The 18,187-nt window shown below is 40.7% G+C and overlaps 1 protein-coding gene across 1 annotated transcript; it reads right to left on the reverse strand.

The window, feature by feature from the left end:
- Positions 1 to 657: 657 nt before the first annotated feature.
- LMOD3 (leiomodin 3) lies at positions 658 to 16,589 on the reverse strand. The gene is made up of 4 exons (XM_056528122.1): positions 16,302 to 16,589; positions 8,032 to 8,046; positions 5,801 to 7,372; positions 658 to 1,524 (listed from the first exon to the last, which is right to left on the reverse strand). Exons 1-4 carry the CDS (start codon positions 16,587 to 16,589, stop codon positions 1,498 to 1,500), a joined length of 1,902 nt encoding a protein of 633 aa, XP_056384097.1. The 3' UTR covers positions 658 to 1,497.
- Between the last annotated feature and the right edge of the window lie 1,598 nt (positions 16,590 to 18,187).

Raw genomic sequence — 18,187 nt, forward strand, 5'->3', positions numbered from 1 at the left:
TGGGTGATAAACATTTTAAATAAATTTTTATATATAAAAAAAAAAATGCCATTTTGTGTTGGACGATCTTAAACATTTCAATGTGAAAAATTAGCAAAATTTAAAAAACAGGGTGAGGGGCAAATGCAAAGCAGTATATACCAGGCTTTGACCTCTCTATTGGCAGCACATGGACATATCCTGCAGACATCTTGTCTGAGAGAATAGAGTTCCCTTATCCATGCTTGGCCTGTAATGTGAACTTTGACTCTTACTTTCTTAAAGGGGAGTCCTCAATTAGAAAACATGTCTTTCTTCCAAAGACACTAAAGCTTAAAGGGGTACTCCACTGCCCAGCATCCGGATCTAAATGTTCCAAACGCTGTTTTCGCACTGTGGGGGTTGGCCATGCCCTTGTGATGTCATGGCCACACCCCCTCTATGCAAGTCTATGGGAGGGGGCATGATATTTAGTTCTGAATGCTGGACAGTGGAGTACCCCTTTAAGCCCATTCACTTTTTTGGAACTGAACTGAGCTGCCATACCACATATAACCTGTAGACAGGTGAGGCACAAAACTGCAGTTTTTTGGTACAAAAGATGGCTGACAAAACAATGTGTGAATATAGCCTCACTACGTTTTTCCATTTAAATAATCAATACTTATTACACAGTTGATCCTCCTTAAGGGGGTTGTCTAGTTAATAATATCCATTTGTAATAACCCATCTATGGATTTCTGAGTTAATAAAGGGGGGCCTCTCATCCATGTAGCCACCTGACATGTTTGCTCATTACACAGACCATTTGTCCGTTTGATTACTCAAATGTGTAATGCCTCATTTCACCTGTGGTGGTGCTGTAAGGAAATAAAGCTCTTGCTACTAGGATTCCCTTACAATATGACACCCAAACCAGTAGGTTTTGGTTGAGTTCTGTTTTACCTTTCCTAAAAAGTTTGTATCTTTATCCAGAATTGAGCATTTCATATAGGTTATAGGGAAGCCACAAGTCCTTTTTACATGTTCGATAGTTCAACCATTAGTGGCTCATAACATTTACCATCCTAATCCATGTTGTCTGGACCAGCATGTTCATTGACGGCACTTCTTTCCTTGACCGTCCCTTCATATGTTCTTGTGTTCAAACATTCAAACTGACCACCATATTTATGATGCCCTTCACATTTTTTTCTAACGTGTTTTCGCTATTAAGTCATAGGCAGTGCATTATTTACAATAAAAAATAAAAAATGACACTTACTGCATAATAAGATCTCTGATGGCTTAGAAGAAACACCTTCAGGGTATGGTGCACTTTGCATTCAAAATAAAGCATGGCAGATACACAGTCAGTGTGCCCCTATCTATCTTGGATATATACATCCTACATCTCACACTACTCTCTTTTCTATGTGTTGATCCCATGAAACTAACAGCAGTCCCCCCATTGTCTTTAGTATTTCACCAATGGCAACACTGGCTTTGTCATAGTCTTCTTCACATTTACTTCGGGCATTACTCCAGCTCTTTGGGAAGTGGTACCTGTAAAAAATAAAATACAATAATAATCATTAAATGGTACTTACTTTTTTTTACAGTTTTAGGATCATATAAGATTAAAGAATTAGGGTCTATATTTATTTTTCTCTAGAATTTGCGCCACTGTTTAATATGGGCTTAATACTGTAATGTGGCATTACAGTTCTGCCTCGTTCATTTAAATGCTGCAATACCAGGCACAACCTATGGTGAAGAGTGGCACAGTTTCTGGATAAAAAAAAATCCCTTTGTCTAAAATGTACATCCTCTTTAAAGCAACCTACAAAGGATACATACAGGGCAATAATGTTTTTAAATGGAAGTCAATGCTGCCTGGTCATTATGATCTAAAAACATGAGTCCCCTCCTAATTCATACAAATCACCAAAAGGAAACGGGTATAGACATACTTACTTAAAAAGTAACCTTTTATAGTTTATGGTAAAAAATTCATCCGTTTCCCCAACAACATAGAAATGAATATAGACCGCTCTTGTGCAAACAACTATGCAGAGTCTTATTGTTGATAAGCAGCAGAAATGAATGCAAAATACAGATAACCTGCAACTTAATACTTAATGACTCAATCCTTTAGCAGTATCCACGCCACTATTGTATTGGTCCTTGGGGAGTCAGGAGTGAGCATATGAGTATTAGGCAGATATACAGTGGCAGAAATTCCAGTGCAGCAGAATCTCATTGCTGGTGGAGTTTCTGCCGCTAAAATTCTGCCGCCAAATCTGCCAGCGGAATCTGCCTTTTACACACTGCTGCCTATGGGGACAGCAATGTATGAGCAGTTCTAGTGCTACATGATTCAGTCAGCACTGTCTGCACTCGCAAACTGCGAATGGAACTTCTGTAGTATGAACTTAAAGGGGTGCTCCAGGGAAGTTAAGATAAAATAAAAATGTCCCAAAGCCACCACAATACCTGTTCTGTGTCCCCTGTAGTTATCCATGTGATTTTGCCAGCTCTTGTGGTCCCTGTAATCTCCTTAATATTCTTTTTTCTGGCATGAAGCCCAGACTACAACTCCCAGCAGTCAGTGCGGCTTTGTGTAATGGCTGCCAGCCTATTCCTCTCACTATCTGTGTGCATGCTGTGTAGTTGTCAGAAGCACACACTACATGTCTTTTCTTTCAAACTATCCTTCCCCCCAGCAATAAATCATGCTATGCTATGAATGACGGCAGTCAGTGATAAGATCTACAGCAGGAAAAAAACAGCGTTATGTGCTGAGGAAACGTCCCTGCCAGCAAAATCCTCACACAGGGAAAAGGAGGGGGAGGGGAGGTGGGGCTGTGAAGGCAGAAATCACATGGTGTTTGTCTTCCAGGAGGGTGGGGGCTAGTCTCATTGAGGAAAGACAAGGAGGATCTGATAATGATGTCTTTCTCTCACTTGTTGCATGTAAGTGACAGCTGAAAGAAGGAAACTGCTCTATATAGCTGATGAATGATATTTAGACAAATATAAAGGTTGGTGAGAGGGAAAGGATGGGCTATAGGTTTAATTCCCCAGAGTACCTCTTTAACCTAGTACTGTCTGTGCTAACCCTACTCTGTGCCATGCTTCCTATTGCACTTTACAAGGCTAGGGGTCTCACCCTGGCTGTAGACATGTAACTGGGGGACTCGCCCTCAAAAACGCGACCACCGTGCCTCTAATACCTATTCCCTTGCTTAGGATGCAAAAAATGCCATAAAATGCAAGAAGAAAATATGACAAATGTGTCTCCGACGCAACTTTTACCTTTCCTGGATCATCAGGGAGATGTTCCACTGCCTGACTAACCATTGACATTCAGACATTGACTTTCCTTGATGCTCCTGGAAGGGGTAAACACTGTATTGCAGACATGTTTGTAAATTTTTCTTCTTGTACTTTATAACATTATTTGGACTTTAATTCTCTGTATACTGCACTCTTACCACCTTGTATTATAGGGGCATCCAAGGCAGAGAAATAAGTACCAGAGGCATGGGGGGGGGGGGGGGGTCACCCTTTTTTACGGCAAGTGCCCCAGTTACATGCCAAGAGTCAGTGTGAGATCCCGAACCTAGGAAAGTGCAATAGGGAGCATGACCCAGACAGAGTAGGGTGAGGACAGGCAGTATTATGGTCATACAGGTGCCGCTGCATATCTAACCAATACTCATATGCTCACTTCTATCAAAGCTCCCTGAGGACCAATACAATAGTGGGGTGGGTAACACTAAGGGAATGAATCCTTGCAGATTTTCTGTACTTAGCATCTTATATTAAATTCTGTCATTAATCTGCAATTAGATTGTTTGCACAAGAGCAGCGTATATTCACTTTTATGTTGTTCGAGGAACAGAAGCATTTTTTTTATAACATTTTAAAGGTTACGTTTATACCTAGTTTTCCTTGGGTGATCTAGTGAGTGTTCCTATTTGTATAACATTTGCACCTGACTTTCTACTTTCCAACATGTATAAAATATGAGGTCGGGATGTGAGGTTGAGATAGGAGGACGGGATATGAGCAGAAGATATGAGGACGGGATATGAGCAGGAGATAGGAGGACGGGATATGAGGTTCAGATATAAGGTGGGATATGAGCAGGAGATATGAGGACGGGATATGAGGTTGATATATAAAGTGGGATATGAGCAGGAGATAGGAGGATGGGATAGGAGGTTGAGATATATGGTGGGATATGAGGTTGAGATATAAGGTGGGATATGAGCAGGAGATATGAAGAGGGGATATGAGCAGGAGATAGGAGGATGGGATATGAGGTTGAGATATAAAGTGGGATATGAGGTTGAGATATATGGTGGGATATGAGCAGGAGATATGAGGACGGGATATGAGGTTGAGATATAAAGTGGGATATGAGCAGGAGATATGAGGACGGGATATGAGGTTGAGATATAAGGTGGGATATGAGCAGGAGATATGAGGACGGGATATGAGGTTGAGATATATGGTGGGATATGAGCAGGAGATATGAGGACGGGATATGAGGTTGAGATATAAGGTGGGATATGAGCAGGAGATATGAGGACGGGATATGAGGTTGAGATATAAGGTGGGATATGAGCAGGAGATAGGAGGACGGGATAGGAGGTTGAGATATATCGTGGGATATGAGCAGGAGATATGAGGACGGGATATGAGGTTGAGATATAAGGTGGGATATGAGCAGGAGATATGAGTACGGGATATGAGGTTGAGATATAAGGTGGGATATGAGCAGGAGATATGAGGACGGGATATGAGCAGGAGATAGGAGGATGGGATATGAGGTTGAGATATAAAGTGGGATATGAGCAGGAGATAGGAGGACAGGATATGAGGTTGAGATATATGGTGGGATATGAGCAGGAGATATGAGTACGGGATATGAGGTTGAGATATAAAGTGGGATATGAGCAGGAGATATGAGTACGGGATATGAGGTTGAGATATAAAGTGGGATATGAGCAGGAGATATGAGGACGGGATATGAGGTTGAGATATAAGGTGGGATATGAGCAGGAGATATGAGGACGGGATATGAGGTTGAGATATATGGCGGAATATGAGCAGGAGATAGGAGGACGGGATATGAGCAGGAGATAGGAGGACGGGATATGAGCAGGAGATAGGAGGACGGGATATGAGCAGGAGATAGGAGGACGGGATATGAGCAGGAGATATGAGGATGGGATATGAGCAGGAGATATGAGGATGGGATATGAGCAGGAGATATGAGGACAGGATATGAGGTTAGGATGTGAGAATGGAATGGGACCACGTTATATGAGGTCAGGATATGAGGAAGAAAGCGACCGGCAATGCTGGCTTCACTGCTAGTTGTTTATAAAGGTACAGCAGCTTCTCCTGATGGCCGGACATGCCTGGTACTGCAGCTCAGGCCAATTCATGTAAATAAAACTGAACTGAAGTACCAGGCACAGCCATACAAACATGGCCATATTTCTTGGGGTCAAATGATGATGGCTTATCCTAAGCATACAATATCAATATTTATGTAATAGAATCACTATAACTTTTCTCAACAAGTAATTGGTTGAAGACATGGATGGAAACCTTTATAAAGCAATGGGAGAAATGTATCAAAACTGATGCAAAGTGGAGTCAATGCCTTGCGCAACCAATCAAAGGGGAGTCTGGTTTTGGGCAACTACTCCACAAATTTCCTGCCAGCGTCCATATGTACAATACATTTCTATTCACATTTGTTAGCTTAGCTAAATACAGAATTGTATATATCTGTGTTATATCCATATGAAAAAATACTCACTGCTTTTAGATAAGCCACATTGCTCTGACGAATATCTTTAAGAAGCACATCTCTTGGCGTCAGATTGACAAGAGGGGGTGGACGATTTCTTGGCACGGGCTTCAGGGTTTTTATTACATCTTTGAGATTGGTTTTCTCTGACAGCTCTGAATTTTGAGATGCACTTGACTTAGGTTTTGCCCTCCTGAGTTGGATCATGTCCCGCAAACTAGCCTTATCTGCTTCTTCTCTTAACTTTTGGGCAGTGGATTTTGTTTGAAACTTTTTGAGTTTTACTTCCTTGAAAGGTGCAGGTTCAGAATTGCATTTATTTTCCAAGACAAACTCTGGCTTGTTCTGTTTACTTTTCCTGAGTGGTGGCACTGGAATTTTTGGTTCCTCTTGAATTGTTTCCATTCTTGAGTTGGTAGTTGGTGGAGGCATCCTGGAATTTGGAACTGGTGGAGCTTGGTTTAACATTGCCCAAAGTTCTGGAGGTATTCCCATACCCAGATCATTTTCCAACATGCTAATGATCTCTTCTTGTTCTTTCATCTGTTGCTGTTGTTGTTCCACTTTCCTTTTTTGCCTTTGTTTATCTAAATTTCTGCTTAGTAAATTAGTGACAACCATTCTTGGGCCTGGCAATTCAAAATGGTAACCCATTTTTAGCAATGTATTATTGGCCTTCAAAAGTCTTGCAATTTCCATCTCTGCATGGTGACCCAACATATGTCTTTGATTGTGGAACCTAAGCTCGGTCAAGTACTCATTGAACTGAAGACATCTTATGATGGCCACAATTCCTTTCCCAGTGATAAAATTGGATTCAATATTTAAGGTGGTAATGCTCCTGTTTTCTCGTAACATATTGGCCAGTGTGAAGGCCACATTCTCATCAGCTCCTACATTTGTCATACTAAATGTCTTTACGTGTTTGTTTTTCTTCAAAGCATTGACATAGTCCACCAGCATCTCTTTGGGAATATTTTCAATGTTGTTTAAATTGACTTCTGTCACATCTGGATTATTCTCCCGGATTCTCTGCAGTGTTCTGTCCAAGTTGGTTTGATTTCCAGAAGGCCTTGCGCTCATCTTAATGAAGCTAGCGTCTAATGTCAATTTCTTTGGTATATTTAATTTTGAGATTTTTTCTATTGGTTTTTCGTCCTTAATTTTTTCACCTAAATCTGGAGCTTCCTCTTTGGTAGAGCTGGGGATTTCCTGAAGTGTTTTTTTATCCTCAGTTTTTTCATCTGATCCCGGAGCCTCCTCATTTGTAGAACTGTGTTCATTGCTCTTCTCTTCTTCAGGCTCCTTCTCTGTAATCTCTTCATTCTGTGGGGATACCAGTTGACTTTCCTCAGTTTGTTTATAGTCCATCTTGTCTTCTGATTCCATGTCTGATCTAACACTATGGTTTGTTTCTTCCTCCTCTTCTACTTCACCTGTCGTCTCATTGCCTACATCAGCAACTTCTTCTAAAGTTTCGATATTATTTTCTTGTACTGCTTCTTGTGGCTGTTCTTTATCTTCTTGGTCGACTTGGTCACTGGTGTTGTCCTTCTGCTCCTCCTCTTTGGCAGTTATTCTCTAAATGAAAAAAATATATATATTTAGGGTGAGTTTTTAAATGTCAGAAATAAAAAGATAAAATATTTAGAAATTCATATGAAGAAAATCGACAGCCTGAAAATCGACACTCCACAGACAAATATAAGACCTCTGTGGATTGCGGTATGTATTGCCACATGGAGTCTTTTATCAAGAAATGGTCCTTGCAGCACTCTGTGTAATAAAGGGGGTTTCCAAGCAGGGGAACCCTTTTATGATAACCACATGCTCTTGTAGGGCACAGAATTTACCAAATGGGACAACCAAAGTACAGGAGTTTTAACATTAAAAGTTATCCCCTATCCACAGGGAATCTCCACTGATCACGTAAACAGAGATTATCCTCCAAGTGAATCTAGTGGAACAGTGCATATGCTCGACTGCTACTTTGTTCATTCTCTATGGGATTTTTCCTCCATTCTCTTGATCGATGGGGGTCCCAGTTGTCAGAGCCTACCAGTAGGGGATAGGTGATAGCTTTTAATTTTAAATAATAACCCTGTTAATAGTCGTAATTCACATTTTTTTTCATAACGTTTAAGGGGAAAATTGAGTTGCTGCTCAAGACAACCAGGTACATTCACATTTTTTCAGAAGTGGATTGGAAAATAAAGACAATGAGGGAGATTTATCAAAACCTGTGCAGAGGGAAAGTTGCCCAGTTGCCCATAGCAACCAATCAGATCGCTTCTTTCATTTTTCAGAGGCTTTGTTAAAAATGAAAGAAGTGAGCTGATTGGTTGCTATGGGCACAGGATTTGATAAATCTCCCCCATTGACTTGATTGGTTGTCATGGGCAACTACTGTGCAAGTTTTCATACAACTTTTCTTGTCACCCTAAACCTACATAAAGTACAACATTATTTTTGCCACTTTACATCATGGTATCATGGTGGATTATCAGAAAGTCATTAATATGTGTATACAACTAACTTATGTATGTGAATAATATCAGGAACTGTTGGCTGAATACAAGGTCATTTTTTTCTAAATGTGTAGTAGATTGTCTGGAATGGCGCTGTAACCAAAATGGTTATGTGGTAGCAGAACGTGTTCTGCAGTTATATTTCCAAGGCTGATGTTTGTGAATTTTTCCAAGTATCCAGTCGCCCTGTGGTTGAATGGAACATATTAGTCAGTAGATTGGTGACTGTATAGAAACGCACAGACCTATTGATGGCCAGTGATGATAGGAAGTCATTTTGGACCTCTATATCTTCTGTACACTAGAAAATGACCTTGCTCTTATCATAAGGAGCTGGCTATTTATTTTTCTGTGCCCTTGTGCAAATAATATGATGTAGGAAAAACACTGCCTTTCAAAAGTATTCAATCCCTAAAAAAAAGTCATCAGATTTGACTGTATTACAATCAATATTCATTTACACCCCTTTAAACCCTATACGATTAATCTGTAGAGTTGAGGGTGCAGTGTGAGGAGTATTCAAGTTCAGGAGTAGAGCTGCTGTCACTTATATTTTCATGCAATTTTTTTACTTGTGAGAACACCGATTTACACGTATATGCCCTCAAGTTGATTCTGCCATATCTCTATTTACTAAAAGGTTACAAAAATATGGTATATTTGTACAAGTCTCTTGCTGTGACCGATTTCAGGCATCTGGTTGTGTCTTAGGAGACGTATTATGGCAACAACAGCTGTTCCCTGCATTGCTCTACTAATCCACACTAAAATAACACAGGACATGTGTATTGCTCCCTATTAAACCTAAAGTTTCCAGTTTTAAATAAATAAAGTTACCACTTGCAAGATGTAACCATCGAATACAATTCTCCAAACATTTGCATGCTTTCAGTGATTGACCATGCGCTCTTCATACAGATGCACAGCTTGCTAAACAGGCAGAGATCTCATTCTAGCTTTTTTTTTTTTTTTTTTTTAAATAGTGGTGCAAATGACAAGTTTTACAGTATTTTGCACAATTTTGATTTTGTAAAGATTACAGGAAAAAAAATAAAGAAAAAAATCAGCAAGAAAGCGGAGGTGTATAACTACTATATATTCTGATGCCATAGAGTAGATGGAGCTGGGAGAGTGGGGAGGGGTCTGGGAGCTAGCAGGAGGGATCTGGTAGGTGATGATGTCATCAGATTCAGGACCGACATCCTGTGAGATACATTATGCACAGTAACTTTGTGAGAGTCAAACTGATGATCACATGACCACATTAGAGTAGTAAAACACTCAGATGCAGCTGTGCGGTATGACCAGTCAGTGTGCATGATATGGGCAAAACTCCCCCAAATCTGGAGTGCTTCTTCCTAGTGCCCCACACACCGTCCCCAGGACCGGACAGATGCAGAGAACAGTGATCTAGCTTGTGCAAAGCCGCAAACAGTGAGTGTGACTAGAAGCTGCCGTGTCTACTCTCCCACAACTAGTAAGCAGTTAACAGCATAGTCAAAGTTGTTCTTCTGCTGTTTGTGGCATTGTGCAGAAGATAGAACACCATCTTTCAGGTACTGGGGCTAGTGTGGGATACCAGACAGGTTCCCCTTAACCCCTTAAGGATGCAGGGTTTTTCCATTTTGCACTTTCATTTTTTTCCTCCTTACCTTTAAAAAATCATAACTCTTTCAATTTTGCACCAAAAAATCCATATTATGGCTTATTTTTGCGCCACCAATTCTACTTTGTAATGACAGCAGTCATTTTACCCAAAAATCTACAAGGAAAAGGGAAAAAATAATCATTGTGGAACAAAATTGAAGAAAAAACACCATTTTGTAAATTTTGGGGGCTTCTGTTTCTACGCAGTACATTTTTAGGTTAAAATGGCATCTTATCTTATTTCAGTAGGTCCATACAATTAAAATTATACCCTACTTATATAGATTTGATTTTGTCGTACTTCTGGAAAAAATCATAACTACATGCAGGAAAATGTATACGTTTAAAAGTCATCTTCTGACCCCTATAACTTTAAAAATTTTTTGCATACGGGCCGGTATGGGGGCTCATTTTTTTCACCATGTTCCGAAGTTTTTATTGGTACCATTTTTGTATTGATCTGACTTTTTGATCGCTTTTTATTCATTTTTTTCATAATATAAAAAGTGACCAAAAATACGCTATTTTGGACTTTGGAATTTTTTTGCGTGGATGCTGCGGTTTAACGGTTTTGACGCTGTGGTTTAATTAACAATATATTTTTATAAGTCGGACATTTCCGCACCACATATGTTTATTTTATTTACACAGTTTTTTTTTTATGGGAAAAGGGGGATGATTCAAACTTTTATTAGGGAAGGAGTTAAATTATCTTTATTCACTTTTTTTTGCAATGTTATAGCTCCCATAGGGACCTATAACACTGCACACACTGATCTTTTACATTGATCAATGGTTTCTCATAGGAAACCACTGATCGATGATTCTGCCACTTGACTGGTCATGCATGGATCGGCGACTGGACACCAGGAGGACGGTAAGGAGACCCTCATCGTGAAATGCTGCGATTTCACTGCGGCTGCCCCGAACAGCCCCCTGAGCTAGCCGGGGGTAGTTTAGTTTCACTTTAGATGCAGCGATCAACTTTGAATGCCATGTCTAAAGGGTTTATACCGGGTCGGGTCTAACAATGGCCGGGACCCGTGGCAAATAGCACGCGGCACTGAATGCCACAGGTCCCGGCCGTTGTAAGAGGCTGGACCTGACCCAGCATGACACCGTGGCCCCACGTTATAGAAAGGGAAAGGACCCTGGACGTACAGGTACTCCCTTGGTCCTTAACAGGTTAAAGGGGTATTCTGGAAAACACATTTTTTTTAAATCAACTGGTGCCAGAAAGTTAAACAGATTTTTTAATTGCTTCTATTAGAAAAATATTAATCCTACCAGTACTTATCAGCTGCTGTATGCTCCACAGGAAGTTGCATTTCTTTCTGAAGTTCTCTTCAGTCTGACCACAGTGCTCTCTGCTGACACCTCTGTCTGTATCAGGAACTGTCCAGAGCAGGAGAGGTTTGCTTTGGGGATTTGCTTGTACTCTGGACAGTTCCTGACAGAGATGTCAGCAGAAAACACTGTAGTCACACAGAAAAGAATTCCAGAAAGAACTACAACTTGCTGGGGATCGTACAGCAGCTGGAAAGTACTGAAAGGATTAAGATTTTTAAATAGAAGTAATTTACAAACCTGTTAAACTTTCTTACACCAGTTGGTTTAAAAAAAAATTATTCCACCAGAGTACTCCTTTTAAAGGGGTATTCCAGGGAAAAACTTTTTTTAATATATCATCTGGCTCCAGAAAGTTAAACAGATTTGTAAATTACTTCTATTAATCAATAATTATCAGCTGCTGAAGTTGAGTTGTTGTTTTCTGTCTGGCAACAGTGCTCTCTGCTGACATCTCTGCTTGTCTCGGGAACTGCACAGAGTAGAAGAGGTTTGCTATGGGGATTTGCTTCTAAACTGGGTGGTTCCCGAGACACGTGTCATCAGATAGCACTTAGACAGAAAAGAACAACTCAACATCAGCAGCTCATAAGTACTGAAAGGATTAAGATTTTTTAATAGAAGTAATTTACTAATCTGTTTAACTTTCTGGAGCCAGTTGATATATATATAAAAAAAGTTTTTTCCTGGATAACCCCTTTAAGCTTTATTTTCATAGAATTTTTTATTTTTTTTTGTAATTTAAATAAAATTATGCTGACCTGCCAAACCACTGTCATTTTCTCGGTACCAGTGGGGACCAGGCATTGTTTGAACCAGTGCAGCGGGTTAACATCAATTTTGTTTTTTCTAGTGTGAACAACAAGACCTGTGGCCCTGCACAAAGGGACTGGGAGAAATGGCTGTGTGGCTGACAGCTGACTAGAATGTATGTCAAGGTTTAGTTGGATACATTTTTAGTTCCTTAGAACAGACTAGGATAAAATGTTACACTGGAATGTTGGTAATATTTATTGTGACAGTAATTTCCATATATACAATATGTGATACAAATGTGTTTCGATATATTTTCCAAACAGTGCACCTCCAGCTGTTGAAAACTACAACTTCCAGCATGCCCAGACAGACGAAGGCTGACTGGGCATGCTGGAAGTTGTAGTTTTGCAACAGCTGGAGGCGCATTGTTTGGAAAATACTGTTGTAGATGCATATTAGATCCTCCATCATATGTTGATGGTAAATTAGACCTTATTGCGCAAATCCCATTAACCTCAGGAGCTTTGAAAACTGTGTAAATCATGTGGCCCAGCTGTTTTTATTTTCCTGACTGCCTCTGGTGGCTGCATGGAAATCGAAGGAGGCCCTCAGCCCCGTACATCCCAGACAGTAAGGGCAAGTACATTGTGGATATGCCAAAAATATGTGTGTGAATACACCCCTTAAAGGGGTACTCCGGTGGAAAACAAATGTTTTCAAATCAACGGATTCCATAAAGTTAAACAGATTTGTAAATCACTTTTATTTAAAAATCTCAATCCTTCCAGTAATTATCAGCTGCTGTATACTATAGAGGAAGTTGTGTAGTTCTTTCCAGTCTGACCACAGTGCTCGCTGCTGACACAGGAACTGTCTGGAGCAGGAGAGGGTCGTTGGGGCACTCATTCTTGTTCTGGACAGTTCCTGACAGGGACAGAGGTGGCAGCACAGAGCACTGTGGTAAGACTATAATGAACTACACAACTTCCTCTGTAGTATACAGCAGCTGATAAGTACTGGAAGGATTAAGATTTTGAAATAGAAGTAATATACAAATCTGTATAACTTTCTGGCACCAGTTGTATTGCAAACAATTTTTTCCTTCAGAGTACTCGTTTAACGGGGTATTCCAGGCAAAAACTTTTTTTTATATATCAACTGGCTCCGGAAAGTTAAACAGATTTCTAAATTACTTCTATTAAAAAATCTTAATCCTTCCAATAGTTATTAGCTTCTGAAGTTGAGTTGCTGTTTTCTGTCTAACTGCTTTCTGATGACTCACGTCCCGGGAGCTGTCCAGCTCCTATGGGGATATTCTCCCATCATGCACAGCTCCCAGGACGTGACATCATCATTGAGCAGTTAGACAGAAAACTTCAGAAGCAAATAACTATTGGAAGGATTAAGATTTTTTTAATAGAAGTAATTTACAAATCTGTTTAACTTTCTGGAGCCAGTTGACATATATAAAAAAGTTTTTGCCTGGAATACCCCTTTAAGGCTTTTTACCTTGTACCTCCATTGGTCATATTAATACCGCAATGTATTCTAAATGCTAAGTAGTTATAAAGGGGAGCCAGATCCGTCAACTGCAGCTTGTTAAAGGGCTACTCTGGTGGAAAACTTTTTTTTTTTTTTTTTTAAATCAACTGGTGCCAGAAAGTTAAACAGATTTGTAAATTACTTCTATTAAAAAAATCTTAATCCTTCCAGTACTTATTAGCTGCTGAATACTACAGAGAAAATTATTTTCTTTTTGGAACACAGTGCTCTTTGCTGACATCACGAGCACAGTGCTCTCTGCTGACATCTCTGTCCATTTTAGGAACTGTCCAGAGCAGCATATGTTTGCTATGGGGATTTTCTCCTACTCTGGACAGTTCTTAAAATGGACAGAGATGTCAGCAGAGAGCACTGTGCTCATAATGTCAACAGAGAGCTCTGTGTTCCAAAAAGAAAATCATTTCCTCTGTAGTATTCAGCAGCTAATAAGTACTGGAAGGATTATGATTTTTTTTTAAATAGAAGTAATTTACAAATTTGTTTAATTTTCTGGCACCAGTTGATTTACCAGTTGATTTAAAAAAAAAAAAAAAGTTTTCCACCGGAGTGCATTTTTTTAGATTTTTTTTCTATGATGTATTAGGTAGAAATGAACTGAAAATTAGGAGAAAAATGGGACAAATGAAGATTCTGATGAATTTCTATCCCTTGGTAAACGACAGTATTGTAATTTACAGACAGCTGGATGGGTCATGTGACCTGCTGCTATTTTGATAGCTCTGACCATACGCTCTTCACAAATGCCATCTAACACATGTCATGATTTCCTATAACAGTGTGACTTCCATGACTACTAGTCCCAGCATGAAACATCCATTACTAGATTCATGACATACTCTTTATTTTAGGCCATATATATATATATATATATATATATATATATATTCATAATACCACTGGATTGAAGGAAAGCTGTTACATCCATCACTTATTTCCATATCGTTCACTATGGAAAACTATGACCTAGTAATCTGGGTTCCCTTGTCTGCTTAAAGAAGACTTATCACGTTATCTTAGAGTATTAGTGCAGATTTCTGTTGGCTAGCACCCCCTACTGAAATACCAAATTAAAAAAAATTTTGAATTATCCCCTGTCAAAATTTGGATCCAACAGTGAAGAGGGTTACTTAAAGCAGATTTTTTTCTCCTTTTTTATATAATGATGAGAGTGGAATATCGTTCACTTGAATTGTGACTTTTTTCTGAATTTTTTTCAGGACACAATTTGAGGTGTGTTTCTGTGAGCCATAGGTTACCTGGCTAATTCTTAGCATTGTACTAATATACTGTGTATCTTGAGTTAAAAAAGACAATTATTTCTGACCGTCCGAACAGACCATCACCTCTCCACCATTATTAAAGGGGTACTCCGGGGCTTAGACATCTTATCCCCTATCCAAAGGATAGGGGATAAGATGCCTGATCGCGGGAGTCCCGCCGCTTGGGACCCCCGGGATCTTGCACGTGGCACCCCGTTTATAATCAGTCCCCAGAGCGTGTTCGCTCCGGGTCTGATTACCGGCGACTACAGGGCGGGCGGCGTGTGACGTCACGCCTCCGCCCCCGTGTGACGTCACGCAAGATCCAGGGGTCCCCAGCGGCAGGACTCCCGCAATCAGGCATCTTTTCCCCTATTCTTTGGATAGGGGATAAGATGTCTAAGCACCGGAGTACCCCTTTAAGAACCAAGAATAAGCCATGTGGGCCAGTGCCATTTTTCAGTTTACTGACTTTTGCAACAAGTGCTCAAGGTGCTCAGTGCAGTTTTTTTTAAATTGAGCCAACTTCTGTTCCTGTTGCTAATATTTTATTTTATTTAAATAAAAAAAACATAATTTTCATCCCTTTCCTCGATGCCACCTACTTTCATTTTAGAGTTTTCTCAGACTAGGCCTAGGCAGAGACCTCTGGTCACTTGGTGATCATGTTCAAAAACAGCACCACGCCTGTCTTCAATGAGGACATTTGCTCAATGAGAAGACACCAGTAGTATAAGTGGCGCATGGTAGACATGGGGCCCTGTTAAAGATTTTGCATTGGGGCCCAGAAGCTATTAGTTGCACCTCTGACTATACCTGTATCTGTAGGTGACTTGGCCACCATGACAGCTCCAGTATGTGTTACCACCCAGCTTTCGCAAATTCCTGAATGGCATATTTATTAAAATAAATAGTGATACTTGAGCACAGAGGCTTGATATTCTGGAATCTGGAAATCTGATTGACAACCCATGTGGAAGCTGTTATCAGGGGCGTATCTATAGAGATAGTAGTCGCACTGGGGCCCTGGTGCCTAAGGGGACCCCAAAGCACATCGTCCCCATAAGAGACCAGTATTGTAATTGGAATACGGGGCCCTTTTGCAGATTTTGCATCAGGGCCCAGAAGCTACAAGCTACGCCTCTGGCTGTCATGACAGCCATAAAACCTGACAGAGAATGGGCGCAAGGGTTAATATTTATAAGAGATTTTTTTTTTTCATTTTTAAAATATAGATATAAAATACAAGGCCATCTATCTCCTTCTATAGATATATATGAAAGAAACATATTTACATGACCCAATGCAAATTTTCTTCTCTGATACATATAGAGCAAAGGTTTGCCCATCTGCTGGCATCATTTTTCCTCAATCCTAACACTCGGTTCCATCTTATGAATGAGCGGTTACCTCGGATGGCAGAAGTGTAACAGGAACTCTCTCCTCCTCCAGCATGCGCGTAGATTCCTTCTCCCAGTGCAGATAATCGATGAGCGATCTGTGGTCAAAATGCCCAGTCGGTGCTTTTTCGGTCTGATCCTTCTGTATCATGCCCACTGGTAAAGTCGGATCCGGTGCCAGTTCCTCCATCTCACTCTGAAGCTCCTTTAGCTCTTCAGGAGACAAATTAGCCAAAATCTCATCTTCATCAATATCCGCAAACAGTTCATCGTCCGAATCTTGGCTGTGCTGAGACATGGTGATCGGTACGGTCCACGCGGAGAGAAACACAAGCGGTTATGGTGCAGCGTTGTATCCTGTGAGAGGAACCCACCATAAGTGACTGAAGCGACAGTCACTTCAGCTGAGACCAGAGCTATATTAAGCTGTGGAAGACTTCGTAGAGAATTTATGACCATGCTGCCATGTTCTGTTTTCAGCAACTGGTGTCAGCTGTGCAAACGAATTTGACATTTGAGTACAGCTGATCCCCTCCTCATTGTGTAATATGTAGTGGTCAATTTCTAGAGGGTTCCAGGGACAGACCGGTTTATGTAGTTTTGTGTGCGGTCACCAGCAATGTTTGTTAAGGAGAGGGGCTAATGCTGGGGACACAGATGACGGCACATACACAAAGATGCACACTTACACATGCACTGATGACTGACAGTCAGTATAAATGCTATCAATTATAGCACCCATATAGAAACATAACATAGAAGCATAAAACCATTCAGCCCATCTTGTCTGTCCAATAATACTATTAATAACCTCTGGCCCTATTTTATGTGAAGGATAGCATTATGCCTATCCCATGCAAACTCATACTTAAAGGGGTACTCCGCCCCTAGACATCTTATCCCCTATCCAAAGGATAAGGGATAAGATGTCAGATCGCCACGGTCCCGCTGCTGGGGAGCCCTGGGATCCCCGCTTCAGCACCCCGCTATCATTACAACACAGAGCAGCGTGACGTCATGGCTCCGCCCCTCGTGACATCACGGCCCGTCCCCTTAATGCAAGTCTATGGATTGTATTGACTTGTATTGAAAGGGGCGGGTCATGACTTCACGAGGGGCGGAGCCGTGACGTAACGATGCTCCGTCCCCCGTATTGCCCGTCATTACGTGCAGAGCGAACTCGCTCTGTGCTGTAATGATAGCGGGGTGCTGCAGCGGGGATAAGAGACCTAGCGTCCTTAATTGATGATAACTCTAGGAATCAGGGGGAAGGACCTTTCACCACATGTAGATTACAAAATAAATCCTTCCCACCTATTGGAGAGGCTTCCTGTATAGATGTCTTCCTGGAATTGATAACGAAAGAAATTAGAACAATGGAAATTCCCTCTTTGTCTGCATCTAGACTTAACTTTACTTATGAAGAACGTAGAGCGATACAACAGCTCCAAAAAAATGAAGAGCTGATAGTCAAAGCAGCAGACAAAGGGGGTAACATAGTGGTTCTTGATCGACCACAATATGTCAACATGTGTAATAAATTGCTTAATGATAGATTCACATATGAAATTTTACCTGGTGATCCGACTGTCCCATATAAAAAAGAGCTTCAGTCAATTGTGCTTCGAGCAAGGTCGAGTAAGCTTATAAACGATCAGGAATATGAATTTCTACTCCCAAAAAATCCCATCATTCCCACCTTCTATGCCCTGCCCAAGGTCCACAAAGGGGTTTCTCCCCTAAAGGGACGACCAATAGTGGCAGGGATAGGAGGTGTTGCTCAAAATGTTGGAATCTACATTGATAAGATCCTCAGAGAATTTGTACAGGCCCTCCCATCATATACGAGAGACACTACAGACCTTCTTCAGAAATTAGAAGGGATAACAGTTGAAA

The sequence above is a fragment of the Hyla sarda genome, chromosome 6 (assembly GCF_029499605.1).
Source record: "Hyla sarda isolate aHylSar1 chromosome 6, aHylSar1.hap1, whole genome shotgun sequence".
Lineage (NCBI taxonomy): Eukaryota > Metazoa > Chordata > Amphibia > Anura > Hylidae > Hyla > Hyla sarda.

Coding starts and splice junctions, on each gene's coding strand:
- LMOD3 (XM_056528122.1), bottom strand. CDS start 16,589: ATGTCTCAGCACAGCCAAGATTCGGACGATGAACTGTTTGCGGATATT. Junction 1,525..5,800: donor ATGTGGCTTATCTAAAAGCA/GTGAGTATTTTT, acceptor TATTTTTTACAG/GTACCACTTCCCAAAGAGCT.